This window comes from Salmo salar, chromosome ssa04, assembly GCF_905237065.1.
Source record: "Salmo salar chromosome ssa04, Ssal_v3.1, whole genome shotgun sequence".
In the NCBI taxonomy this organism is placed as follows: domain Eukaryota; kingdom Metazoa; phylum Chordata; class Actinopteri; order Salmoniformes; family Salmonidae; genus Salmo; species Salmo salar.
Window position 1 is genome coordinate 20,643,267 of NC_059445.1, and position 27,155 is coordinate 20,670,421.

The following is a 27,155-nucleotide window of genomic DNA, read 5'->3' on the forward strand; positions in this document are numbered from 1 at the left end:
TATTGACCCGCTGGCCTTTTAAACTACGGTAGTACACAATAACAGCTCTGGGAACAGTTTGTTACTTACACAGGTAATATATTCTCAACGTTGAGGTACTTCAGTTAAGTGTAATTCTATTTCCTTTGCATTCCACTTTGTGAAAGATCCATTGATCATTTATTAAATGAAATCAGTCAAGAAAAGCCTTTTTCCTGGAATGACCGGTGTACAACATTTTCCTATTGGATCTTGGCAAACTCACATTGAATAACGTTGTCAAAGAATGTTAATGAGAACATGATAATAATTCTTAGAAAACGTCAATTCTGACAAACCTGTTGATGACATTTTAAAGGTGTTTTGACAAAGTGAGAAGCTAAAGTGGAATTGTTTATTTCTTTAAAATCAGAGAGTGAAATGAAATTGAATTATTGCAAAATTCACCTGAAAGCAATAATAAATTAATCTCCATTAAATTAACTTCCTGAATTCAAATGTATACCAGTAAGACTCCAACAACACTGGACTGTGTAGTATTTTTGTTTACATCAATACAGTATGGATGTCAGTAGAAGGATGTATAGCTACTATACTTTCTATTGCCCTCCTTATCTCTATCTTGTCGATACAGGTCTCCAGTAAAGATCTTGGTTGCATCTCCATTGGCATCCTATTCCCTTTATAGTGCAGTACTTTTGACCAGGGTCCATAGGGAATAGGGTGCTATTTGGGATGTACATACTGTATTTCACCAGGTCAGAAGGCTATACCTTTGCCCTCATACGTAATACAGATATACACTGAGTGTACAAAACATTAGGAACACCTGCCTAATATTGAGTTGCACCCCCTTTAAATTCATTGGGCATGGACTCTGCAAGGTGTCGAAAGCGTTCCACAGGGATGCTGGCCCAAGTTGACTCCAATGCTTCCCAGAGTTGTGTCAAGTTGGCTGGATGTCCTTTTGGTGGTGGATCATTCTTGATACACATTCTTGTTGAACGTGAAAATCCCAGCAGCGTTGCAGTTCTTGACACACTCAAACCAGTACGCCTGGTGCCTACCATATCCCGTTCGAAGACACTTAAATCTTTTGTCTTGCCCATTCACCCTCTGAATGGCACACATACACAATCCATGTCTCAATTGTCTCAAGGCTTAAAAATCATTCTTTAACCTGTCTCCTTCCCTTCATCTACACTGATTTTAAATGGATTCAACAAGTGACATCAATAAGAGATCATAGCTTTCACCTGGATTCACCTGGGCAGTCTATGTCATGGAAAAAGCAGGTGTTCAAAATGTTTTGTACACTCAGTGTAGGTTGGATAGCAGGCCAGTAGGCTAGACTATTAAACTCTGTGTATGATACCTTAACTGTGGAAGGTGAAAGGACAATTCAAGTGTCACTAAAATGGCACTGCTTTAAAAAAATCCAGCAGGCTTGTCAGATACACACACACACACACACACACACACACACACACACACACACACACACACACACACACACACACACACACACACACAAACATTGACAAAAAGTAAAGTGTGAATAATTCTATGATATCTTGTTTTGCAGAATGTGCACGTCACCATTTTGTTGACGGTCATTCTTGTCACTAGTCAACTCGGCCGTAGATAGTAATACTTGATTTCACCCACTCAACTCAACAGCATTGACCTCAGGACTGGGTCACACTGTATAGCCCCAGTCTAGTTGATTGCTTCACAATCTGCCGGGCTTCACAGCTAACTACTGTACAGTAGCAGATAACAGTTTACTGACAACCTCTTCTGACTCGTCACTGAAAGTGAATGCTGATCCAAAGGTCACATGAGTCAGACCCCACAGGGGGTCTGACTGTCGTCTATGGTACGGAGTTTGAGGTTGCGGACAATGACGATCTCTATTGGTCTCCGTCCCAGATGGCCCCCTATTCCCTACATAGTGCACTGCTTTTGACCAGAGCACCAATGCGGTAAAGGGGGCCCATTTGGGATGCAGGCTTGGTCTCTCTGTTAGATAACACAGTTCTCATGCTAAACAAGATGTCCGCCTGGCTGTCCTTTCGATCTTCTGAATTGAGCCAAGCTGAAATGGAGTTTCACTCAGTCCTCCATGCTCTGCCATTGTGAAATGGTGGGTGACTGACAAAAGTACCACAATTACCCAACCTAATCATTTGACTTCAGTGGCCATCTGGGCAGTTACATAGGGAGATATTGTGACATAGAGTGGTGTCGATCATTGAACTTTTCTCTCCCCCCCCCCTCCAGGCCATTTTCCTAACAAGGCCATGCCCTCGGCGGGCACCTTGCCCTGGGTACAAGGGATCATCTGTAACGCCAACAACCCTTGCTTCCGCCACCCCACACCAGGAGAGACCCCAGGTCTGGTGGGAAACTTCAACGATTCTATGTGAGTTCATCCCGGGCAAACTGACCCTTTAACATTGGCTGATTTGATAGAATGATTTCATTAGTCATGTCTATGACAAACAACCAAGTAAACAATGTAAGCTAAGACATTAAAACACGTAAATAATGGACCATGCCACAAGGAGCATTGTTCCTCCTTTCAGACCCTCAACCCCAGAGGATCAGCATGTGTGTTTTACCACCGTTGTTCCTCACATCGTCTAATCGTCTCTCTATGAAACACAGAATCTCCCGTCTGTTCATCGATGCCAAGAAGATCCTCCTCTACAGCCAGAATGACAAGAGCTTCGAGGGCTACAAAGTTCTGGTGCGGGCTCTGAGGAAACTACAGAGCAACACGGCAGGTAGGACAGATCACATTACATAGACCCTGAGCTACAGACTTAAAGATGCATCCCACTGGGCCAAAAACGGGTTGAATCAACTTTGTTTCCATGTCATTTCCACAAAGTAAATGCAATGCGATGACATTGAATCAATGTGGAAAACTGAATGGATTTGCAAAAAGTCGTCAACATACGGGAATTTCGTCTTTTTTCTTTTGTTGATTTCACATTGAATTCTCGCTAGTTGACAACTTAACCAAATGTAAATGAAAACTAGATGTTGAAATGACATCTGTGCCCAGTGGGATGTACATGGATAAACTTTTTTATTGATGCACCGTCCATATATTTACGCTGATTTATATATTTGTACGTATTGTTTAAAGTGCTGCATGACATCACATTTTATGTATGTTTCTGCTTGTACATTGATGTTACTGAATCTGATCCTAAGCCTGTACCCACCTGCACACATAGGCCCTGAGCCATAGACGTATTGCACGCATACTGATCTGAGTTTGGTTAGCCTGGTTTTTCAGTTGGTAGGTATGATCACCTATCTGTGCATGCCTTATAGCTATAGACGTAGGACACACGTTGTACACTTGAAGCACATAGTACTGAACTTGAGACTTGTTTGATGGTTTCAGTCCTCGTTTTCCTGGGGCCATACGGCGCAGAGAGTTCAGAGCAAATGGCATGCTTAGATTTTAATGGCCTCCATGAAAACCCAAATTCCTAATGTGAAGAAAAGCAGATTACTGGGGACCATACAGCTCCTAATCAAAATGGGGCTTTTTGGCTCATAATGGAGGGCAATGGGTGCAGGTTGGCAGCATAGAAATATAATTACTAGAATGGGTGTTCTCATTCCAGTCAATGTCCTATGATTCAGTGTACCCATGAGTGATCCAGTCAAAAAACGTGGTGGTCTGAGGGGCTTTGTTAGCCTGGTCCCAGATCTGCTGGGAGTTGGCTTGATGGCACAAACAAATATGGGACCAGGCTTTGTCCCTTCTAGTAATTAGATTTCTATGGTTGGCATACCACTGGTGTAATCAGTCCATGCCAGTCCTGGGGTGGGGAGGTTGCTGCTAGGCCAACGGGGGGGGTACAGCGCCCATGTCCTGTCCTGTTCTATCTCTTTAAATGGCAGGAAGACCTCCCTGGACCCACCCATCACAACAGGATACAGATTTAAACTAAGTGGCCCTTTAATGTTTTGACTGCTGTCTCTGTGTCTGTGTCTGAACTGGACCAACCCTGGGCTTGGAATGTGTCTACATCCTGTTTGAGGATCATTATGTGCTCTAGTCTCCCCTCACGTTACTGTCCATCTCATTTTAGATGGTGAATAACTAATCGTATTAACAGCATGATAAAACTGAATACCATTTGAAAATAAACTCCTGCACACTGCTCCACAGATTTAATGGATACTGTATGTCTGCTTTTGGCTCTTGCTGAGCGGCCATTTTCAGAGTGGAAGGTACATGGGGATGTCATGACCTTGGCCCAGGAAGAGGGGGAAAGGTCTTCGAGGATATCAGGTTGATGATAGTATCTTTCCCTTGCATGAGTCTTGAGGTGTCCCAGTCCCCACGCCCCTACATATCTGCCATACATATTACCTACCCACCGGGCAGAACACGTTGAATTAACATTATACCAATGTCATATTTCAACGTACAACTGACATTGACAATGAATTGACTTTTTGGGTTGAATTGGCTTATTATGTAATATCAACTGCCGGATGAGCCTCATGGCACGTCATCAAGGTTAACGCTCACGCCGCTGTTAAACCATCAAGCTGACGCACTTCAAAGACAACACATGTCATTCGTTATTACATAAAGGAGCATAAATGAACTGTGTCTGTGTTAACCGTACTGTCACGATTCTATATCGAACCAAAGAGTAGTTCAGAGACTAACACAGGCCTACCGCGAAAAGATGAATCGCTTCTAAACAGAGCTCACCGACCCCACTTTGGTCTGGGTAGAGAAAAGGTGTGAAAAAGTATTTCACATTTCCACTCCAACATGCATTTATCGTCTATCTACTCCCGCAGTATAACTTCCCACCTTCCTTCCAGAGGACTCGAGCACAGTTAAGATATTACCAGAGATATTCCGGTCCGAAGACCGTGTCAACACTATTGCGTAACAGCTCCTTCCAGCATAATTATGTTGCAGGCAAATTAAAACGAGTCACGTGAACAGTCTGGCCAAACGTGGAGAAAGGTGTCGGTGTTAAAAAGACCAGTGTTTTAATATCAAGACTTGAAAAGCCACCAGTGTTAAAATTGGTTACGTCGGTGTTTAAAAGGAGTCTAGGAGCAGATCACAGCTCTGCATTGACCCTCTATAAAATCCTTCCCCTATATAAAGCCTTACAGTGAAGTGCCGTTATGTCAAAGGGGAGAAAGTTCATGTCGCTGTTAGAATTAGTGCCTCGTGTCACGACCGAAGCACTTTAATCTTATTCATGAAACATATCCACTTCTCTCTAATCTCACGAAATCCACAGACTTTTCTCTTCTCTCGCTGTATGTTTTATATGCTCGACATCGATATGCTGCTGCTTGCACTTCTCTTTTCGGGTTTGTAACAAAGACTAGCTTTAATGTAATGGGTTGACGTGTCAGCCAGACTGACTGACAGGTTTCCTAGGTGGGCCGGATGCACGCACGCACGCACAATTCTCCTTCTCAAAGAGGTCTGGCTTGCCTAGTGTTGGTCGGTCAAGTTCCAGATCAGTCAGACTCTCATTTCCCGTTTTGGTTCTGTTGGCAGCTTCCTTCTCTCAGGTTATTAGACTCAGTCAGTCAGGACAGTCATCTTCTGTGTCCCAAATGGCATCCTATTCCCGATATAGTGCAGTACGTTTGTTCCACGTGTTCTATCAACCTGAAATTATCTGTAGCCAACTGTCTTTTGTCATTCTTGGCAAAGGCAGCCATTTTGTTTGTTGAGTCAGTGAGGTTTGGGAACAGGTGAATCATCAGTCTCCTCAGGTCTATCAAGTATTACTCACCAGAAGCCAGGGCAAGTAGTGACAAGCCTGGATGCCAGTGTGCCTCGTATTGTCGTAGCCTACTTGTTGTTGTTTTGGTAGGTCGGAGACACAGCATAGTCACCACCTAAGCCAAGTGCAGGGCTATCCCTCTTTCTTGTATGGCGGTACTCTCACTCAGTAGTTAGGGGCCAAGTGCAGACAGACAGTACCTTTAGGGGCTATCCCTCTGGTCTTTCATGGCAGTACACTCACTCAGTACTGTTGTTAAGGCACATCTCCAGTCTCTTGATTAGAGCTCATGACCACTCCTTGGTTATTTGCTCTGGGGTCGTCTCTATGCTGTGGGGACGTCTCTTCAACACACACCACGTCCCCCCTGACCTGCTCCCAGGAGCCTCTGGGGCAGCTAAGTGTTTCCTGTCTAGATCGTGTTACCAGTCGAGTTTTACCTGGAACCCAAAAGGGTTCTCCTACAGGGACAGACAAAGTTGTAGGTATAAGTTTTTCTTCAAAGAGTATAGGGTTAGGAATAGGGTTAGGGTTCTGACCAGGAAAAACTCCTTGGCCCTAGTTATGGGTGAAACTACCTTCTAGTAACCCCCCCCCTCCCTCCAAGGGGTAATGTTCCTACTTTACCATGTATCCGGCAGCTACTTGTCACTGTGCTAACTAATGCAGCACAAACACAGAGACGCTAATGTTTAGGTAAGGAGATTTCCAATTCAAGCTGGGCAGGGAGGGACGGGACAGAGTGAAAAGTGAGGAGCCCAGAACTCGAGCCCAGTATTTGGGCCAAAGTGGAACGCCCTAGAGTAACCCCGGCTGGAGTGCGAAGCAGCAGAGTGCTGAGCTGACTTCAACTGGTTTTTAAGCGGAGATGACTTCTCTGGAATGTTCTGACCCAGTGAGCACAATAGCCCTCAGAGCAGGGTAAACTGGGTCCATGATATCTCTCCCCTCACTGTATCACTCCATTCTGTCCATGCCAGTATATTAGTATAATATTTCTACTATACCATATTATTGAGGACTTAACAGTTTTCACCCAAAGAACACTGTGTATTTGGAGTTTCCCCAGACTATCATTTATTTATTCAAGACTATGAGTTTCGATGCTAAATCACAATTGTATCCATAAAAACACATTTCTGTCTTTTTAAATAGATCTGTTTCTAATTATGTAGCACGGTGTTCCTAGTCAGTCTGTTGAATGTGCATTCCATCATCCCATTCCAGGTTTCAAGCTGAAGGACTTTCTCCGCGATAAGGAGACCTTGTCGTCGTTCCTGCATCGCAACGCCTCCCTATCCCATCATGCCGTCCAGCAGATTGTAGAAGCTGACCTCAACCTAGAGAAGGTAAACGTATTCACTGTGTGAAGAGAAAAGAGAAGGCTTCTCCTTCTGTTTGTCACCACATCGAGTACTTTTTTAAAGGCAGTCATACATGCCATGACCTTGGTTTGCTGGTATCTGACACGCTGTAACTATATATATATATACACCGTGAGACGGCTACACTTGCAACGCCCTGTAATGAAATCATAAGGGGTTGGTGTTGCGGAGAGAACCAAGTCTGTGGCTCATATCATCCTCTTTCTCAGGGAAAATAATTCAGCTCAGTTTCAGCAGAATTCTTTGCTGTCTGTAGTTGGAGGGCAGTAGTCACATGATTTAGCTCCGCCCTCCGTCTCTCCTCCATCTTCTGTCTGCCTCACAGTGAGCATGTGCAGAGAGGGGCTCACTCACCCGCGGTGGATCTATTAACCGTATCCCCCCCCCCCCACCACCCACCCCTGGGGATGTTTTATAACCCATCAGCCCCCTCTCTCTCTGGCCTTTTTCCACAGATAGTCCGGGAAGGTCCTACAGTACATTGTAGAAATGTTCAGGGGATTTTAGTCCGACTTTCTGTTGAGATACATTTCTTCTTCTGATATGAACAAAAAAAATTCATCAAGGAAATCAATTTGCGTAAGGGATATTTGGTATGGTAAAGGATTTGGCAGTATTATCCACACAAAAAAACTGTGTAGCCTTTAATATCCATAGGTACCTAGTAGTGCAGTTACCTAACAGTTTGTCCCTGGTTCAAAAGTAACCTGTGATGCTGAGGGTCAAGGTCATTAAGGGAGTCTACGCATTACTCTTCCACTCTACCCTACAGTTACACAGAAAGAATGTCCTGAAGCTGTCTCAGCCAGGCTATCATCTAGTTCATCCCAGCTTGGATGTGGTAATACAGGACACATTGTTATTCACCGCAGCAGCTTCCCTCTGCCTCCCTCCCTTCCTCTGCCTCCCTCCCTCAGTCAGCCAGTCTGGACACATGTGCACTGTATACTCCTCAGAGCGGTGGGACCTTCGAGCTATGCCTCCCTAAGTGGAAAAAACAAGTCTCTCCCATGCATGACTGAAAAGCTGCACAGTGCACGTTTTTCATATGTTTAGTTGTTGACCATGTTGTGAGATAGCTATCACCATGTGGAATTGTAGAATTATGAAATTAGATTTTTTTTTATGGGTCATTCCGCAAGCAAATACCTTCCTGGAATAGAATTTAAAAAATTGGGTTTCCAGAGTGGTTCTGATAGGTTACAAATAACATTCCCCAAACATCTTTGTTTGTGTTGAGTCATAGGAACATTTGGTAATGCCTCTGGAGCACGTTTTGGTTTTTGCCCAAGTGCTACACAGCTGATTCAAATAATCAAAGCTTGATGATGAGTTCATTATTTGAATCAGCTGTGTAGTGCTAAGGAAAAAAACGAAACGTGTCACCAGGACTGAGTTTTGAGAAACGCTGCCCTAGAGGCAGTAGTACTGCCAGCAGAGATATGACAACAGCTTTCCTGTGATGATATATGATTCAAAACATATTTGCAAAATCATTCCCGACTAGGCATTCATTTTGAAAGTTGTTACAGTTAAAACATGAAATCACAATTCTCACCGACATCCCCGCAACACATTTTTTTTGTTTGTTTCTCGACTGCGAGAACTTGATCCCTGAAATATAATTTCATGTTATCTACCAGGTCCTGATTGGAGGTTTCGGCGTCCATCTTAGAGACATGTGTAACACCACTTCTCTGGAGGAGTTTGTGACCATCTCCGACAAGAATGTGTCACGGCTCACTCAAGACATCATCTGCAAGGCCTCCCCTGATTGGCTGAACAAGGCCCAGGACCACTTCCTGTCCAACCTGGACTTCCTAAAACCCATACGGGTAAGAAACACTTAAAATACTAACACTTTTTTAAAACTTATCACTGAACACTTTAACACTGGGGGCTTTAACACTGAACACTTTAACACTGGGGGCTTTAACAGGGAATACTTTAACACTGGGGGCTTTAACAGGGAATACTTTAACACTGGGGGCTTTAACAGTGAATACTTTAACACTGGGGGCTTTAACACTGGGGGCTTTAACACGGAACACTTTAACAGTGGGGGCTTTAACAGTGAACGCCTAATAACACAATTCCATAGGCCTAGCAAATCTTCATTTGTTCAATGAATGTATTATTACACTATTGGTCAGTCAGACAAACTGAATAGGCTTTTCCCTTTGCACTCACTTTCACACAAAACACACTTTATGGCGGGATAATTTAGCCTGCTGACACCAAGCCTTCTTTCTTCTGATAAAGAGAACATCATGTTCCCTGACATGATTACCATTTAGGGTCAGGAATGATCAATCCATATTTCTGTACAAGAAATCCTGTTCCTGTCACAAAACATTAGCTTGACAATGAATGCGTCCCTTGTCTCTTTCTCGTAATGGGAGTTGGAGAGGCCGTGAACCCTGTTGTGGCAGATGTCTGAATATAGACTTTACACACACACACACACACACACACACACACACACACACACACACACACACACACACACACACACACACACACACACACACACACACACAAAGAAAAATACAATGTGTTAATTTCAACAATAATAGGACTCCGTGAATAGAATCACTGTACACCTCAGATAACCATCACACTTGGATGCAAGTAGAGGAGTGATCCATTTTAGCTGACACAGTTTCGTTAGCTAAGTCAGAACTCTCAGTCCGGTGTTGGGACAAGCTTTTGGAAAGGCGCCAAAAGTGTACAGAACAGTCTGCCAATGAAAACGCTGTCGCAATGGTCAACTAACACGGGAGAAAATGTTGTAAATATTTGTTGAAATATCATACTGCTGAATCAGCCGTCATTTCAAACCGTGTTATGGTGATACTATTTGTTCTGAAAAAGACCAATAGGTTTCCCTCCCTAACAAAATAGATCAGGGATATTAGACTCGGGTTTGAATAAACACCCCCTGTTCTGAATACAGTATGAAGTAACCGACTGCTCTTGAGTACTGATATAGGCCCTGATCCAATATCCACATCATACAACTACACAGAAAATGAAGCCTTGCATTAGGCTGGCGCTCTAAGTGGTACACTAATATGGACAATGGAACGCAGTAATATTGGATCTATAAGGAAAGCTGACCCCAGACCTGTACTCATTGGCTATGGTGCGTTTGAAATGGAACTCTTTTCCCTATGTAGTGCAATATGTAAGGAATAAGGTTCCATTTCAGATGCACCTTAGCCACTAAGTACAGGTCTGGGGTCAGCTGTGAGAGTGCAGCAGCTCACATTTCAGCGGCCCTCTTGTGACCGTCAATAACAGATGAGGTTGAACAGGAACCCCTCTCTGAAGTGTCCCTGGAGAGTGTTTGTTCTCATGTCTTTTATCCCCCCTCCCCCTCTCTCCCCTTTCTCCCTCATCATCCTCACCCACAACAGAAGGACGTGAAGTCCGACCCTGAGGTCGTCCAGAAGGTATCCTCTGCAACCGATGGTCTGCTAGAGAGCTTGGGAGCGCTGGCTGTAGAGGTAGGTGCTGTCTGTCAGGCACAAACACACACACACACACACACACACACACACACACACACACACACACACACACACACACACACACACACACACACACACACACGTATGTTTCGACGTACATTTCTGGGTCTGCATCTGCATCTGCCTTATCAGTGAACTCATTTGAATGTAGGCCGAAAACAACCACTAAGATAGCCATGAGCTGTAGTAGTGGTCTGATAGAAACAGGTCCTCCCACTACACATCTCTGGACCGCAATGTGCAAACAAAACCCATCTGTCCCCTCAATAATAAACAAGCTGGCTTGGTGCTCTGGCACTCACAAAATGGCCACCTCAAATGGCTGTAACCCTGCAATTCTGTACACAAGGTTAGTCTTTCACAACAAATCGACTGTTTAGTGTCAGCAGTCCAGTTGGTAGCAGTCCAGGTCAGAACGTGGCCAAACTGCAACGCTATCCCTCCGTGGCATCTGCACTGTCAACATAGCTAACTGCCCCCAACATATCAGACCCAGTTCTGGAGTAACCAAATCTGTGCTAGCTACAATAGAAATGTCCACTATGGGGCCTCCCGAGTGGCGCAGCGGTCTAAGGCACTACATCGCAGTGCTTGAGGTGTCACTACAGATCCGGGTTCAATCACGGGCTGTGTCGCAGCTGGGCCGCGCCTGGGAGACCCATGAGGCGATGCACAATTTGCCCAGCGTCGTCCGGGTTAGGGGAGAGTTTGGCCGGCCAGGAGTTGTTTGTCCCATCGCACTCTAGCGACTCCTTGTGGCGGGCCGGGCGCAGTGCACGCTGACACGGTCGCCAGTTGTACGTGTTTCCTCCGACTTATTGGTGCGGCTTGGCTGGGTCGTGTTTCGGAGGACGCACGGCTCTCGACCTTTGCCTCTCCAGAGTCCGTACGGGAGTTGCAGCGATGGGACAAGACTAACTACCAATTGGGGAGAAAAAGGGGTAAAAAGTACAAAGACATAAAAGTACAAAAATAAAAGGAATGTCCAATACAGTACATGGCTGGGGACAGTACATGGCTAAGAGACTTAGCAGGATGTACTAGGGGAAAAGACTACAATAGATCACCTTGTCACGAGACTCTCAGCTCCCTGTCCCCCCCCCCCTTCTCAATCTCTCCTCCTTCCACCTCCCCCCTTTCCCCCTCTCTCCCTACCACCCCCCCTCTCACCAGCCACAGTACTGCTGAGTTGGCGGAACATAAGGAAGCCGTCAGCTGTGGGAAAGAGAGGTCGTTCCCACTGATGTGTTTAGCATACACTCTCTGGCAGAACTGTATGTCCCTGTATATCCATCTGGCATACTGTATGTGTCATCAGAGGAAATCCATGGACAAAGATAAGTCCCTTAAACGAATGATGGAATGATCCCCTCCCTACTCAACAAGTCAAACAAGCAGCAATGTTACAAGGCAAGAGAAGCTACCGGTATGAATGTCTCAAAAATTGAAAAATACACTTTTTCCACCTTTATTTAACCTCAACCACAGCTTTTTGCCGTTAGCTGCTTTTGTTCCCTGGTGTGAGAGGGAAGAAGCTTAGTTAGCCTCGTAGCTAACTGAGCTGCCTTGGCTCGGAGACATAACCTCTAGTAACCTCTCTTCAGGCTGGAGGCACGAGGTGTTGGAACAGACGCAGCCTTCCTCAAATGACTCGGCCTGTTTGCATGCTATATGTCTGGCCCGCGGGGCGTGAGGCAGAGAGACAGGCACAGACAGAAAGCGAGAGAGAGAGGCCTTTCTCTGTCACCGTTCTCACTGTATACGGAGAGCTCTACTTGAGGTGGAGAGGAGAAAAAACCTTCCTCCCATCTCTTCCTCTCGTCCTCCCTCTGGCTGCCCTGTTCTATCTTTGTGTGTTTTTGGAGCCGAGGAAGCATGTGACTTGCTGAGGCGGCTCCCGAAATCAGCTGCAACCACAGAACACTGAGAGCGGAAGGCGGATCTCGGAGTTTGCTGGAATTTCTTTGTCTTTGTTATGAGAAACTTGACTGTAAATGATCCCGGGATTTTAAATGATTACACCATTCTAAATGATGGCAACATTCTAAATGATTACACCATTCTAAATGATGGCAACATTCTAAATGATTACACCATTCTAAACGATGACAACATTCTAAATGATTACACCATTCTATACGATGACAACATTCTAAATGATTACACCATTCTAAATGATTACACCATTCTAAACGATGGCAACATTCTAAATGATTACACCATTCTAAACGATGGCAACATTCTAAATGATTACACCATTCTAAACGATGGCAACATTCTAAATGATTACACCATTCTAAACGATGGCAACATTCTAAATGATTACACCATTCTAAACGATGGCAACATTCTAAATGATTACACCATTCTAAACGATGGCAACATTCTAAATGATTACACCATTCTAAACGATGGCAACATTCTAAATGATTACACCATTCTAAACGATGGCAACATTCTAAATGATTACACCATTCTAAACGATGGCAACATTCTAAATGATTACACCATTCTAAACGTTGGCAACATTCTAAATGCTAAGAATGTGTTGTCATCTTTGTCAAAAAGGGCAGCTCTAGGAAAACCAGGGTTGTTATTTAAAGGGTCAGTGTCAATGAAGATATGTTACGTGTCGGAGGGTCTCAAGTCGTCTCCTTGTGGAAGAAAACTACTAGAACTGAGCAACAATATCAAGTCTGTTTCATTTCATCACGTGTCACAAGATATTATGCAACAAGGTTAGATAATAAAACCAATGTATATTTATAGTTCCAGAAAGATGCTGAGTTGGGATATAATTACTGACCTACCTATTCTATTCTCCGTCTCAAATGACAAAAGACCTTGTTATGCATAGGTGCGTTAATTTTAGCTCCGTCCACCGCCTTCAAAGTGTTTTTCTAAGATAACCAGCCACTTGTGCGGTGAGTCCATTGTGGCTCCTTTCTTAGGTTACTCTCGGCCATTTTTCTTTCTCTCCATTGTGCAAACACTGATACACGCACAGGGCCTGTCTCACTCTCAAGCACACAGGTCGGCCTGGTTTTCGTAACGTCACTTTCACACCTAAAGACCCAGATTAGCTAAATAGACTCAATAAAAAGGGAACCATCACGCTCTCCCAGAAGTTTGGTTGGTGCATAAAACCTGGGAATTCAGATAAGCAAAAAGGTGTGATGGGTCCACACAACAACAACAACAAGTTAAACTCTCATAGAAGTTGTTCAGGGTTTTGTTAGGGTCTTAAATGTTTGTGGATTGTCAGCATTTCTGACCTAGAGTGCACAGTGAACCCATTGCTATTGTAATTTATTACCGGACACAGAATTCTCACAAGTAGTGAGGACTTGAGGAGAATAAGGATTTGAGTATTTAAAATGTTTTTAAAAATCCTTTATTGAAAATATGGGAGGGGGATTGCACAATAGACCACACAAGCCACATGTTTTCAACGTTTTCAGGCTCCCGTGCAATTTGAGTGAGTGTGACAAGAACAGTTGATATATTTGTCCCAGGCTGTTAGGCAGGCAGTTAGGACAAGTGTTTTTCACCTTAAGTCTAACAAGGTTTGTTTCCCAAATGGCACCCTATTCCCTATAGAGTGCACTACTTTTGCCCAGGTCCCATAGCAGCCAAAGACTCCTACCTGGATAGCTTTCATTAACTCTCTGAACTCACACAGTACATCAGTTCTAGAACATGTCTGAGTGTTGGTGTAAACATGTCTCAACATGTCTTCGGCACATGGTGTAATCATGTGTTGACTTGACACATTACTGTACTCTGAAAATACTTTAAATTTACGCATACACAAAACTCAATACACAAACACAAGAGTAAAAATTCCAATAAATCGGTACCAGACAAATACATCAAATAAAAAAAAACCTCAATAATACGATTCATAGGATGTATTCTATAGTGTCTTACACGTACACGTTCCACTCCTCTTCCCCTAGCTGGCTAGTATGAAGAGTTGGAAGGAGATGCGTAAGGAGATCCATTACCTGACGGTCAACGCCACAGGCTCCCCCAGCCACATGTACCAGGCCGTGTCCCGTATCGTCTGTGGCCACCCCGAGGGCGGCGGACTGAAGATCAAGTCCCTCAACTGGTACGAGGACAACAACTACAAGGCCCTGTTCGGTAACCACGGCGGCAACGGCAGCGACGACGAACCCGTGTCCGCCTACGACAACACCTCAAGTGAGTTCTTGGTCAACTCCCTGATCTGAACTTTTACATGAATTAATCGTTTTTACTGATATCAAACGTGGATCAATTTGTTAGTAATTTTATAGTAAAAAAAAAAAAAGGGAGTCTCCACGCACTTCAATCAGATGCAAATTCAGTTTGTAATTTTTTGTAAAACTTATAACAGTTTGGGGGGGGGGGGGGGGGGGGTACAGGATGTATGGACACCAGTGTATTCCTCCCTGGTGTTATAACAGAGATAGCCACAGTAACCCTCTTCAAAGTGTATCGGCCACGGAATACTCTGCCTACGGTGGTGTGATACTAACCTGTGTCCGTCTGTCCTCCGCCCCTCAGCTCCGTACTGTAACAGCATGATGAGGAGTCTGGAAGCTAGCCCCATCTCCAGGATGATCTGGAGGGCCCTGAAGCCTCTCCTCATGGGAAAGATCCTGTACACCCCCGACACTCCCGCCACACAGAGGATCATACACGAGGTGAGAGACTCTAACGGAAGGAACACCAAAGGAACCTACATATTAATGTTTCTCTGCTAACTCGGCATCGAGGCCAGGCAGCCATTTTAACCATCTCTTTCCGTTCTCTCTCGCTCTCTCTCTCCTATAACTCTCTCTCTATCTCCTTCCTATAACTCTCTCTCTATCGCTCTCCTATAACTCTCTCTCTCTCTACTCTCGCTTTCCTCTCTCTCCCTCATATCTATCTCTTTCTCTCCTATCTCTCTCTTTCTCTCCAATCTCTCTCTCTCTCCTATAACTCTCTCTCTGATCTCTCTCCCTCTTTCTCTACTCTCGCTTTCTCTCCTCTCTCTCCCTCATATCTATCTCTCCTATCTCTCTCTTTCTCTCCAATCTCTCTCTCTCTCTCGCCCCCCCCTCCCCAGATGAACAAGACGTTCCAGGAGCTTGGTATCCTGAGGGACCTGGGTGGGATGTGGGAGGAGATGAGGCCTAAAGTCTGGACCTTCATGGAGAGCAGTGAGGAGATGGACCTGGTTCGGGTGAGTTTCTACTCTGTCATCTGATCTCATGGTATTTACAGTTGTACCTACAGTGTACAGTAGCTATATCAACAGTATCGGGCACTGTAGAAGAAAACAGAAAACAAGATAGGGTTCCACGCATAGGTTTGGTGTCGTTAGGGTTTGAGGCTGCTAATGTTATCATGGTTCCTATTAGCCTTAAAGAAGGCTGTTGGGGAAGATCTTTTACATTGACGTTTGAGTCATTTAGCAGACGGTCTTATCCAGAGCCACTTACAGTTAGTGCAGTCATCTTAAGATAGCTAGGTAGAACAACCACATATCTCAGTCATAGTAAGTACATTTTCCCTCAATAAAGTAGCTATCAGCAAAGTCAGAGCTAGGAAGGTGGGAAAAGTATTTGAAGTGAAAGAACCCCCAGACAGTCCAAGCAATACATCATTTGCTGTGTGGTTTATTATAATTTATTGACAAGATGTTGTTAAAGATTTCAATCACCGTAACTAACGTGGTCTATGGTGTCCCTAACGGGAAAAAATATTACAGTCAGAGTGCAGTATAACTGCAGTATGCTGCAAATACTGCATCCAAAATGAAAATAAATGTTTACTGCAGTAATTTTTGCAGTGCAGTATATTCTGCAATTACTGTGTCCAAAATACCACAGCCGACTGCAGTTACTGCACTTTTACTGCAGTTTCAAAACTGTAATATTTTTTCGTAAGGGGTTAGAAAAGAGGGGACATTGTTTTCAGTGTACACACAGCAGGTTTATCGTTTTGAGTATCTGACATGCAGTTGAAAGGAAAGGGACAAACCACGATGAAATGACATTATTATTATTATATATTCATGTTCATTTAAGGTAACGGTAGGTGATAGGATCTATCCATTTCTTACAGAGGGAGCCACCTAACATGGCTCCACCTCATGCTGTGAGAAAGGCCATGGTCCTACCAGTGATGCATCTCACCGGTCCCATACTGCCACACAGTGGTCAAAAATATATGACAAAAATGAACTCCCAGAGGCATTTTCTCCATAGCAATTCATTTTGTGGTATTTTTAGTGGCTTCCAGCTAATGTGGCTGTTAACCACCATGGCTTGTAATTGACTTATCATTACATAATGCTTTGTGGTGTGAGTGCTATTGATAGGAGACCCCTGATAATTGATACAGGCTAATGGATAGGATGGATGAACGATTTGAAGGAAACCAAAAAAAAAAAAATGCCAAAATGTACAGTTCAGACCATTTATTGTCTTTGAATTGGTGGAAATGCTTATGAGAGAGCTCCACACTACACAAACAACTACAGGCAACCAACACGGCGTCTATATCTGAATCTATATCCGTCTGTTACCTTATCCCCTGTTTAGACGCTGCTTCAGAACAACGCCAGCGCCCGCTTCTTCAACGACCGTCTGGCTGGCACCGAGTGGAAGGCGGAGGACGTGTCCCGCTTCCTGACCAAGGCTGCGGAGGACAAACGTCCCGCCGGCTCGGCCTACACCTGGAGAGATGTGTTCAACGAGACCGACGACGCTATCAAGACCATCTCCCGCTTTATGGAGGTGCGTGTGTTGAGCCGTTCTCAAGGACAGTTATACGCTTAGATGACACTAATAAGCGAATTGCATACCGTAGGTGGAATTGGCCCCCATTCTATAGTCTACACTCCTATCTAATTCCGTCAGCTCAGTTCAAGGTAAAGGACGTAAGATAACGAATAAGCTCGTGGTTGGTTTCTGTTAGGTTTCCCGTGAACATCACATTTACCGTGCCTTTGTAAATCAAATCAATTCGATACAGTTTAAGACTTTGGGTCAGTTTGTCAGTGTCTTACGTAAACCTGCTTTCTGTAGCTAATTGCTGATCCATTTTAATGGCTCCAATGAAAGGGTAACTGTTGTTGCCATGCCAGGTTAAACGCTATTAGACCACCGAATGATTTTCCATTCCAGATAATTATTCATGACACATACTGTGCGGGTTGAAAATAGTTTAGCGTGTCCAAATAGGCCTTGGCTTGGTGACGCTGGTCCCAAAAAGCTGGAGGCCAAAACCTTTAAGAGTCATGCTAATAGCTTATGCGTTTTGCAAGGGTATTCGTGGCTCTTATAACACAATCATGATATACGGTATTTGCGCAGCTTATTACTTTAACACATTTCCTCCTGCAACGCTGTACGCTGAGAGTCGGGACGCAAGTTCAGGGAGTGAATACACTTAATAAATAAATGAACAAAACAAAAAAACACGAACAGCGTACCGACATGAAACAGAAACAATGACGACTGGGGGAAGCAACCAAAAGGGAGTGACATATAAAGAGCAGGTAATCAAGGAGGTGATGGAGTCCAGGTGAGTGTCATGATGCGCAGAACGCTGGTGACAGGAGTGCGCCGTAACTAGCAGCCTGGTGACCTAGAGGCCGGAGAGGGAGCACACGTGACACTTCCTTGGAAATAAGGCCAATGGCCATTTAAATAAGCTTTTCAATGTGCATTTGTCAAAATGAGAAACTCATTCAAAATTGTAATTTATTTGTACAAGTTATTTGAAATCAAGTGAGTAGTTATTAGCCTGAAAACCCTTCTCGTGTCCCTCCACAGTGCGTTATAAGCCTGACAACCCTTCTCGTATCCCTCCACAGTGTGTTAAAAGCCTGATAACTCTTCTCGTATCCCTCCACAGTGTGTGAACCTGGATAAACTAGAGCCAGTGGCCAATGAGGAAAGACTGGTCAACAAATCCATGGGTCTCCTAGACAATCAGAAGTTCTGGGCTGGGATAGTGTTCCCGGACATCGCCCGTAGCAACAGTTCTGACCTGCCGGGTAACGTCAACTACAAGATCCGCATGGACATCGACAACGTGGAGCGCACCAACAAGATCAAGGACGGGTAAGATCCATTTCATAAGAATGTTTCCTACGACAACTCTGGCTGGCCAAATCAAATTGGCTTGCAGGTTGTATTTGGCCCGTGGACCGCCGGTTGCCAACCCCTGCTGTAGACTCGAATGTATTTTATGCTTTTAGTTATTCCGGTTATTGAAAGAGTCCAGTATGTTGTAATAAGGTATTAGAAGCCAAGCGTGAACATAGAGTATATAAACGTGTCTTCCTAACTTTCTACCCTTGTCTCTCTGTAGTTACTGGGACCCTGGTCCCCGGGCCGACCCCTTTGAGGACCTGCGCTACATCTGGGGTGGTTTCTCCTACCTGCAGGACGTTATAGAACAGGGCATCGTCAGGGCGGTGACGGGCAGCAAGGAGAAGACTGGAGTCTACATCCAACAGATGCCTTACCCCTGCTACGTAGATGATATGTAAGTAGCGCTGCGGAGACTTGGAGACACGCTGCCGTTCTATAGCCAGGATGAAATATTATAGTGTATATGTGAATAACACAATATCATATCATGTCGTAGCACAGCACAGCATAGCATAACTCAGCACAGAATAGCACAGCACAGCATAGCATAACTCAGCACAGCATAGCACAGCACAGCATAGCATAACTCAGCACAGAATAGCACAGCATAGCAGAGCACACAGGACAGCAAAGCTCTTTTTTTCCCCCCCTCTCAGGGAGTCATGCTGAAAAGTAGACATTTTTGAGCATAGAGATGAGGCTACAAGCTCCGGTTAGTTGTTAACACTGCCTGCGAAAGTACGCTGTATCTTTAATCGTTTTCAGCGTTTCCTGATTTCTCCGTGCTCCCTCCTCTCCAGGTTCCTGCGGGTGATGAGTCGCTCCATGCCCCTCTTCATGACCCTGGCCTGGATGTACTCTGTGGCCCTCATCATCAAGGGCGTGGTCTATGAGAAGGAGGCGCGGCTCAAAGAGACCATGAGGATCATGGGATTGGACAACGGCATCCTGTGGCTCAGCTGGTTCATCAGCAGCCTCATCCCCCTGCTCATCTCCGCCTCGCTGCTGGTGGTCATACTCAAGGTGTGTGTGGAAGCAGGCACACACACACACACACGCACGCACGCACGCACACGCACAGAACGCACAAAACCCTTACGCAATCACATACACCCACAATTCACCATGTTTCATAATCTCATCCATCTCCTCTGGTCCAATCAGATGGGGAACCTGCTTCCCTACAGCGACCCTTGCGTGGTCTTCCTGTTCCTGGCTTCCTTTGCTGTGGTAACCATCATGCAGTGCTTCCTCATCAGTACCATCTTCTCCCGTGCCAACCTGGCGGCGGCCTGCGGAGGAATCATCTACTTCACCCTCTACCTGCCCTATGTCCTCTGTGTGGCCTGGCAGGACTACGTGGGCTTCGGGGCTAAAGTCATTGTGGTGAGTTCAGATCGCTAATACACTCTTTTGTTGTCGTGGTAATGTTGGAATGGGCTTGTAGTGGAGGTGGGTTTGTGAAACCCTCTCACGTGATGACAAGTTACCTTGCCCGAGACCTGAAGACTGTTTTGAATCTACTTTGTCACTTTTTTGTTTGTTCTTTGTCATAAACATAATCCTCTTTTCTAACTTGTGTTCTATTCTCCCGTCTTTCTCCAGAGCTTGTTGTCCCCGGTGGCGTTTGGGTTCGGCTGTGAGTACTTTGCCCTGTTTGAGGAGCAGGGAGTGGGAATCCAGTGGTCCAACCTGTTGTCCAGCCCCTTGGAGGAGGACAGCTACTCCCTCACCACCTCCATCTGTCTCATGCTGTTTGATTCCTTCCTCTACGGGGTCATGACCTGGTACATCGAGGCTGTCTTCCCTGGTAAGCAGCAGCCAGAGGAAGCCATGTCGTTTGATGAACCTGTATTGTTTTTGAATGTGTTCCCAAGCATACCTACACACATTTTCTTATGTCTACCAACGGTATTAGTCAAATAAAATTGACCATAAAAGAAATGTCATATTACAAAACATCATATTATATTGTACATAAAGGAGTGTGTATTTGTACACATCATGTATGATGCCTGGTATTCCCCTTTAGGCCAGTATGGGATCCCCAGACCCTGGTACTTCCCTTTCACCAAGTCCTACTGGTGTGGAGAGAAACAAGGGAAGAATATACAAGAAAGAAAGGAAGGAAACGCAGAAGGTAGATTTAAAAAAGAAAATCTGCTTACACCTCTTTTTTTAGAAATGGATTTAACACTTTTTGTTTTTTTATTGGGCGATTTTGATTTGAGATATATCAGATGCTAATTTTGTCTTGTTTCGTCCTCAGCTGTGTGCATCGAAGAGGAGCCGTCTCACATCGAGCCTGGTGTTTACATCAAGAACCTAGTGAAGGTATATAGCCATGGCAACAAGCTGGCTGTAGACGGGTTGACCCTGGGTTTCTACGAGGGGCAGATCACCTCCTTCCTGGGGCACAACGGAGCCGGCAAGACCACCACCATGTAAGGCCTAGGATCAAAGAGCTTAATCTTGAGGGGCGTTTTCTTTAAAACCTGCATCCAATCCCCTCGATCCCTTACATAACTAGACCAATCGTATGCTTCAATGTGCCACGGTTCACAGAGCTTTGGCAGGACGGCTTATGGGGTTTATACACCTTTTATCAATCGAGACATTTTAAACAGCTGAAATGAATTTGTGTGTAAGGGCAATCTTTTGCTTGGATCGTTCTTAACGTCGGGACAGATGCAATTAAAACATTTGGACACGTTGAAAATACAACAGTCCGATGCAATATGTGTCCATAGGAAATGTGTGAAACTAAACTGTGTTGAGTTAAATGGTGTTAATTGACAGGTACGGTTGTGTGTTCTGATAGGTCCATCCTGACGGGTCTGTTCCCGCCCACCTCTGGCACCGCCTACATCCTGGGCAAGGACATCCGCTCGGAGCTCAGCGCCATCCGACAGAACCTGGGCGTCTGCCCTCAGCACAACGTTCTCTTCAGCATGTAAGTCATCGCTACTGTACTATGACTGTAACACATACTCCCTGGGGTTGACAGTTTTAGTACTTTACTCGTTCAATTATAACAAAATGACTAGCAGTCCTAACTCAAGTTAATTTGCATAATACAATTGTAGCTGTTTATGACTGACTGTATCTGTTTCTTGCCCTCGTATCTTCCTCCTTTTCCTCCTCTTCCTCCTCCTCTGCCCCAGGCTGACGGTGGAGGAGCACATCTGGTTCTATGCCCGTCTGAAGGGTCTGTCTGAGGAGAAGGTGAAGGCTGAGATGGAGCAGATCGTCAACGACATCGGCCTGCCTCACAAACGCCAGTGTCGTAGCAACACGCTGTCCGGTAAGTGGTTCTCCTTCCTGTCGATATAACAACTATATCAGCTGTTGTTAAAAATGGTAGTATTGCTGAGAATAATTGAAGCTGATCGACCCTGTTTGTTTTGGTCTCAGGGGGCATGCAGAGGAAACTGTCAGTGGCGTTGGCATTCGTTGGAGGGTCAAAGGTCGTGATCCTGGATGAACCCACTGCTGGAGTCGACCCTTACGCACGCCGGGGCATTTGGGACCTGCTTCTGAAGTATCGTGCAGGTAACGAACTGTACATAGAATTTTTACTATTTCTTCTGTGTTGGAGGAGTGAGACTGTCATTATGCAAACAATTGCTCTGAAACAAATGTGTATGGAAAACAGGCAAATGATTGTGTAAATAGGCTAACGGCTAGCTTTATATCCAATCTAATGTCCTCCTCTTGGTTCTTAACACCCTCCCCTGGTTCTCTCTTCCCCCCTCAATCGCTCTCTCTCTCCCTCGCTCTCGCTCCCTCCCCCTCTCACTCTCTCCCCCTCTCACTCTTTTTCTCACCCCCCCCTCTCTCCTCACCCCTCAGGCCGCACCATCATCCTCTCAACTCACCACATGGACGAGGCGGACATCTTGGGCGACCGCATCGCCATCATCTCCCACGGCAAGCTGTGCTGCGTGGGCTCCTCCCTGTTCCTGAAGACCCAGCTGGGGACGGGCTACTACCTGACCCTGGTGAAGAGAGACTTGGACCTGACCCTCAGCTCCTGTAGGAACTCCTCCAGCAGCAGCTCTGTCTCCTACAGCAAGAAGGTGGGCCTCCCTCAGCCGCAACCTCAGGCCCTCACAGTCCTAAAGGTAGATTGAAATACATCCGGGATGAAGGGACGAAAATCCCCCAGATCCCGACACATATAAAACTACGGTACTCACTTTTAAAGGTAGATTTAAAGACATCACAGTTATGAGAAATGGCAGAAATGGAATTCTTCTCACAGCTAGACTGCTCTGATCTTTAATTCACATAATAACCAAGTTAATCGCCCTGTGCCAGACAAATATAAATGCACCTTTTGCTAAAGAGAATTTATCTCAGTTAGACTAACCAGTGTTGTTTTTCTCTCTGCAGGGGGACAGTGTTTCTGAGAGCAGCTCTGATGCTGGACTGGGTAGTGAACCTGAGAGTGAAGCCACAACTATTGGTAAGTCAGAAAAATGCCTTATGGGCACACCTTAATCCCTATAGAAGGGTCGTTTTATTGTACCCTTTTCAATTTGATCAGAAAGGAACAATAAATGATAATTTAAACCATTTGGTACTCATCCTTTTTTGGATAATAATAACATGATGCTGACGATAATGATGCTGGCGATAATGACGCTGACGATAATCCTTTTGATCCTTATCCTCCTCGCAGACGTAACCATGATCTCCAATGTGATCTTCAAGCACGTCCCCGCTGCCAGGCTGGTTGAGGACCTGGGCCATGAACTCACCTACGTTCTGCCCTACAAGGCGGCCAAAGGTGGAGCCTTCGTGGAACTCTTCCACGAGATCGACGACCGCCTGTCTGACCTCGGCATCTCCAGCTACGGCATCTCAGACACCACACTGGAAGAGGTACGGCAAATAACCAAGCAGTTGGATTTGACTCTTTTTTTCAAATATTTACATGCTATATTCTTATAAGTGAGTTATTGTGGCAGTTGAGTATTTGATGCATGTATGTTGACTTTGGTTCTTTTATAAAAAAACATATTTATAATACATTTTTGTAGATTTTCCTGAAGGTAGCAGAGGACAGTGGAGTGGACGCTGCTGAACTTCCCAACTCTGGTGAGACATTATCATACTACCCCATTGAAACCCCTTTATAGCAAATACTTCATTTATTAGTGTTCCGTTACTCGTTATCATTCCGTGACTCAACCTCCTCTATGTCGCCTTTCATTCAGATGGCACCATCCCGGCTCGTAGGCACCGCAGACACGCGTTCGGAGACCACCAGAGCTGTCTGAAACCCTTCACCGAGGACGACGCTTTCGACTTCAACGACTCAGAAGGTGACCCAGGTACCATTTATTACCCATGAACCAACACTTCACTTCTCTCACGTTCCATTGGAACGAAGCGCTCTTCGTTTCGATCGTTAATTCACTAAAAGGATCTCATTTTAAAGCATCATATTTGTGCATTTTGCCCTTGGAACACGGTCGTCACTAGTTACCCCAGTCACAAAGTCATAAACCCTGCCTATTTCTACAATTTATCTTCTTAAAATGTGATTTTAAACCTAACCCTAACCTTATATGAAACATTTTATTCATTTTTGCAATATAGCAATTTTTACGATATTTTGACATTGTGGCTGTGGTAACTAGTGGAAACCCTTGAACACTTGAGGCTCATTCCCTTTCTCCTCTTCCTGCCCCAGAATCTCGTGAGACGGACTGGCTGGGAGGCTCGGATGGTAAAGGCTCGTACCAGGTCAAAGGCTGGCGTCTGATTAGACAGCAGTTTGTGGCGTTGATATGGAAACGCTTCCTGTATGCCCGGCGCTCCAGGAAAGGCTTCTTCGCTCAGGTAAACTGGACTCATCAGGGCATTACAAATAAAATCAAAGTTGATCAAAGTTGTTAAGTGTTACATTTTAATTCATCATCATTACATGATCTAGCAATGGTGCAGCAGGTACATTTATTTCTCTGCATCTATTGTACTGCGCAAGTTTATACCATATTTTTACTGGCATTGTGGGTAAATGCCGTGTTTACCTTGGAACCCCTTCATTTGGTAGCGAAGTAGATCTTCAACTTCAAATATCAGTTCCTGTTGTAAACGTAGCCTTGTCCTGTGTTGGTTTCAGATCGTGCTTCCTGCTGTGTTTGTGTGCATCGCCCTCGTCTTCAGTCTCATTGTCCCTCCGTTTGGAAAGTACCCCAGCCTGGAGCTGGAGCCTGGCATGTATGAAGAACAGTTCACCTTCATGAGGTACGACCAACGCTAACTTTATGGAGCGATATTAGTGCCAACAGAATGTTTATTTGTTTTCATATATCTTTGAATATGTAGATACTTCTCGCATTCACTCAGTTATTTGAACCCGAGGTTAGAAAGCCTGGAAATCAAAGATCAAAAATCAAAGTACAGTGTTTCTTACATAGAGAAATGATGTTATGTAAACGTATACGATGAAGGTCACCCGTTGGGTTGTAAGAAGTAGTGCCGTGTCTGTTTCCTTGACGACGGTACAATATTATCTCGTTGCAGCAACGACGCCCCTGGGGATGCAGACACTAACAAGCTGTTGGGTGCCCTGACAAACTACGACGGCTTTGGTTCACGCTGTAACTCACCGTAAGTCTGACTCCCCCCGTACTAACCAAATACAGTGAGGCTAAACTACAGTATCGATATTAACTGGTTGTAAAAGAGTTGATAGTTAAATACTTGTCGCTTTGAAGAGTGATTATAACTTTCTCTCTCTCAACAGTCATGCTCCTTGCAACACGTTGGATGATGAGTGGGCCGTTCCTGAGGTACCGGAGAGTGTGAGGGACATCTTTATGAATGGCAACTGGAGTATGGAAAACCCCTCTCCTATGTGTGAGTGCAGCTGTGAAGGACGCAAGAAGATGCTTCCTGAATGCCCAGCGGGAGCTGGTGGTCTGCCTCCTCCACAGGTACACACACATGAGAAAACACACACACACACACACACACACACACACACACACAGAAATGCAGATAATGTAGTATCCACAAAAGTTTAATCTCATTCTTTCTTTCTCTTCAGGTGAAAATCAGTGACAAAGGTACCCTGCAAAATCTGACTGGCAGAAATATCTCAGATTACCTGGTCAAAACCTATGCTCAGATTATCGGGAAAAGGTATAATTGATTATATTATTTTATTACAAATGTAGATGTTTATTTTAATGCTCCATTTGATTTCAATGAAAAAGGAGGTGGAACATTATGTTAATACTGTACATGGTGTCTTTTCACAGTTTGAAGAACAAAATCTCGGTCAATGAATTCAGGTAAACTGGCAGGTGTCAATCTCTCAATGCTAAATACACTGTAGATCTTTAGAACGTGCCATAGGCATCAGTAGTGGTCTGAGAACGTTCTGTACCACGTTATTCAATAATATGCAATTGTTTTTTTTTTAATGCAGATATGGTGGATTCTCATTGGGCGCTAGGAACACTCAGCACCTCCCACCAGGTGATGATATTGATCAGGCCATCTCTGAGATCAGACAACGCTTCCACCTGGAAAGAGTAAGCCTTACCATTACATACTTAATATCCCCTATACTTACCCTGGAACAATGCCACTGTAATGTACTGTACAGTATTATCAACATAGAAATAGAATGGCTAGAATGGACGTTCAAGTCCAGGTTCTGTTTTGCGTGTAACGGCGGCCATATTGAGTGTACTCATGAGTGTTTCACTCAAATGATCAGGGTCTGAGGGGCTTTGTCCCTTCTAACAGTTACATTTCTATGATTACCAATACTTGCTATTTGTTTAAATGTTGGCATTTAATGTTGTTAGGGTTAGCTTGCGTACTAAACTGGGTCTTGCGGTCTTTCTCTGTATAGGGGACTGCTGCTGACCGTTTCCTTGCCAGCTTATCCAGTTTTATCCAGGGACTGGACACTAAGAACAACGTCAAGGTTAGTTTAGTGCTTTGGTGCAAATTTTCCACACTCGTATAAATGTAGGGTTCAACTGCAGGTCTTTTGTTGCACAATTTAGATTGCACAGTGATTCATTTAATCACATGTTGAACTTCGTGCCGCTTGCACTGTGGGAACATTGTTTCAGACCCAACACAGTAGATTTTTATGCTTACACAGCTGAAAAGCTTTTAAAATTGCTACGACTGCACTTTGACCTTAATGAGCAGGTTCAGACCGACGGAAATGCCATGACCAGGAAATGAGACTTGAGGAACGAAGAGGAAACGCTCACACTGTTTTTCAGGGAACTTGAACGATGTTGATTATATCCAGACCAAAGACCTTTTGTTCTAGAACCT

At 44.7% G+C, this 27,155-nt stretch overlaps 1 protein-coding gene across 4 annotated transcripts in view; it reads left to right on the forward strand.

Annotated features, from left to right (window-relative positions):
* LOC106602602 (phospholipid-transporting ATPase ABCA1) overlaps positions 1 to 27,155 on the forward strand; it is a 40,250-nt gene that overhangs the window by 4,589 nt on the left and 8,506 nt on the right. Inside the window, exons 4-35 of one of the 4 annotated variants that reach the window (XM_045716634.1) lie at positions 2,263 to 2,404; positions 2,650 to 2,768; positions 7,008 to 7,129; positions 8,809 to 9,000; positions 10,585 to 10,674; positions 14,658 to 14,904; positions 15,250 to 15,389; positions 15,797 to 15,913; positions 17,277 to 17,471; positions 18,595 to 18,803; positions 19,054 to 19,230; positions 19,637 to 19,859; positions 20,001 to 20,222; positions 20,442 to 20,646; positions 20,869 to 20,976; positions 21,106 to 21,280; positions 21,658 to 21,789; positions 22,001 to 22,140; positions 22,251 to 22,388; positions 22,689 to 22,960; positions 23,232 to 23,304; positions 23,521 to 23,723; positions 23,882 to 23,939; positions 24,059 to 24,175; positions 24,538 to 24,686; positions 24,970 to 25,094; positions 25,374 to 25,460; positions 25,597 to 25,786; positions 25,900 to 25,994; positions 26,114 to 26,146; positions 26,284 to 26,389; positions 26,716 to 26,790. In XM_045716634.1, the coding sequence (XP_045572590.1) occupies positions 2,263 to 2,404; positions 2,650 to 2,768; positions 7,008 to 7,129; positions 8,809 to 9,000; positions 10,585 to 10,674; positions 14,658 to 14,904; positions 15,250 to 15,389; positions 15,797 to 15,913; positions 17,277 to 17,471; positions 18,595 to 18,803; positions 19,054 to 19,230; positions 19,637 to 19,859; positions 20,001 to 20,222; positions 20,442 to 20,646; positions 20,869 to 20,976; positions 21,106 to 21,280; positions 21,658 to 21,789; positions 22,001 to 22,140; positions 22,251 to 22,388; positions 22,689 to 22,960; positions 23,232 to 23,304; positions 23,521 to 23,723; positions 23,882 to 23,939; positions 24,059 to 24,175; positions 24,538 to 24,686; positions 24,970 to 25,094; positions 25,374 to 25,460; positions 25,597 to 25,786; positions 25,900 to 25,994; positions 26,114 to 26,146; positions 26,284 to 26,389; positions 26,716 to 26,790 (4,676 nt within the window). The remainder of the gene's footprint in view (positions 1 to 2,262; positions 2,405 to 2,649; positions 2,769 to 7,007; positions 7,130 to 8,808; positions 9,001 to 10,584; positions 10,675 to 14,657; positions 14,905 to 15,249; positions 15,390 to 15,796; positions 15,914 to 17,276; positions 17,472 to 18,594; positions 18,804 to 19,053; positions 19,231 to 19,636; positions 19,860 to 20,000; positions 20,223 to 20,441; positions 20,647 to 20,868; positions 20,977 to 21,105; positions 21,281 to 21,657; positions 21,790 to 22,000; positions 22,141 to 22,250; positions 22,389 to 22,688; positions 22,961 to 23,231; positions 23,305 to 23,520; positions 23,724 to 23,881; positions 23,940 to 24,058; positions 24,176 to 24,537; positions 24,687 to 24,969; positions 25,095 to 25,373; positions 25,461 to 25,596; positions 25,787 to 25,899; positions 25,995 to 26,113; positions 26,147 to 26,283; positions 26,390 to 26,715; positions 26,791 to 27,155) is intronic. The other 3 variants (XM_045716635.1, XM_014195339.2, XM_045716636.1) reach the window with 3 other exon arrangements.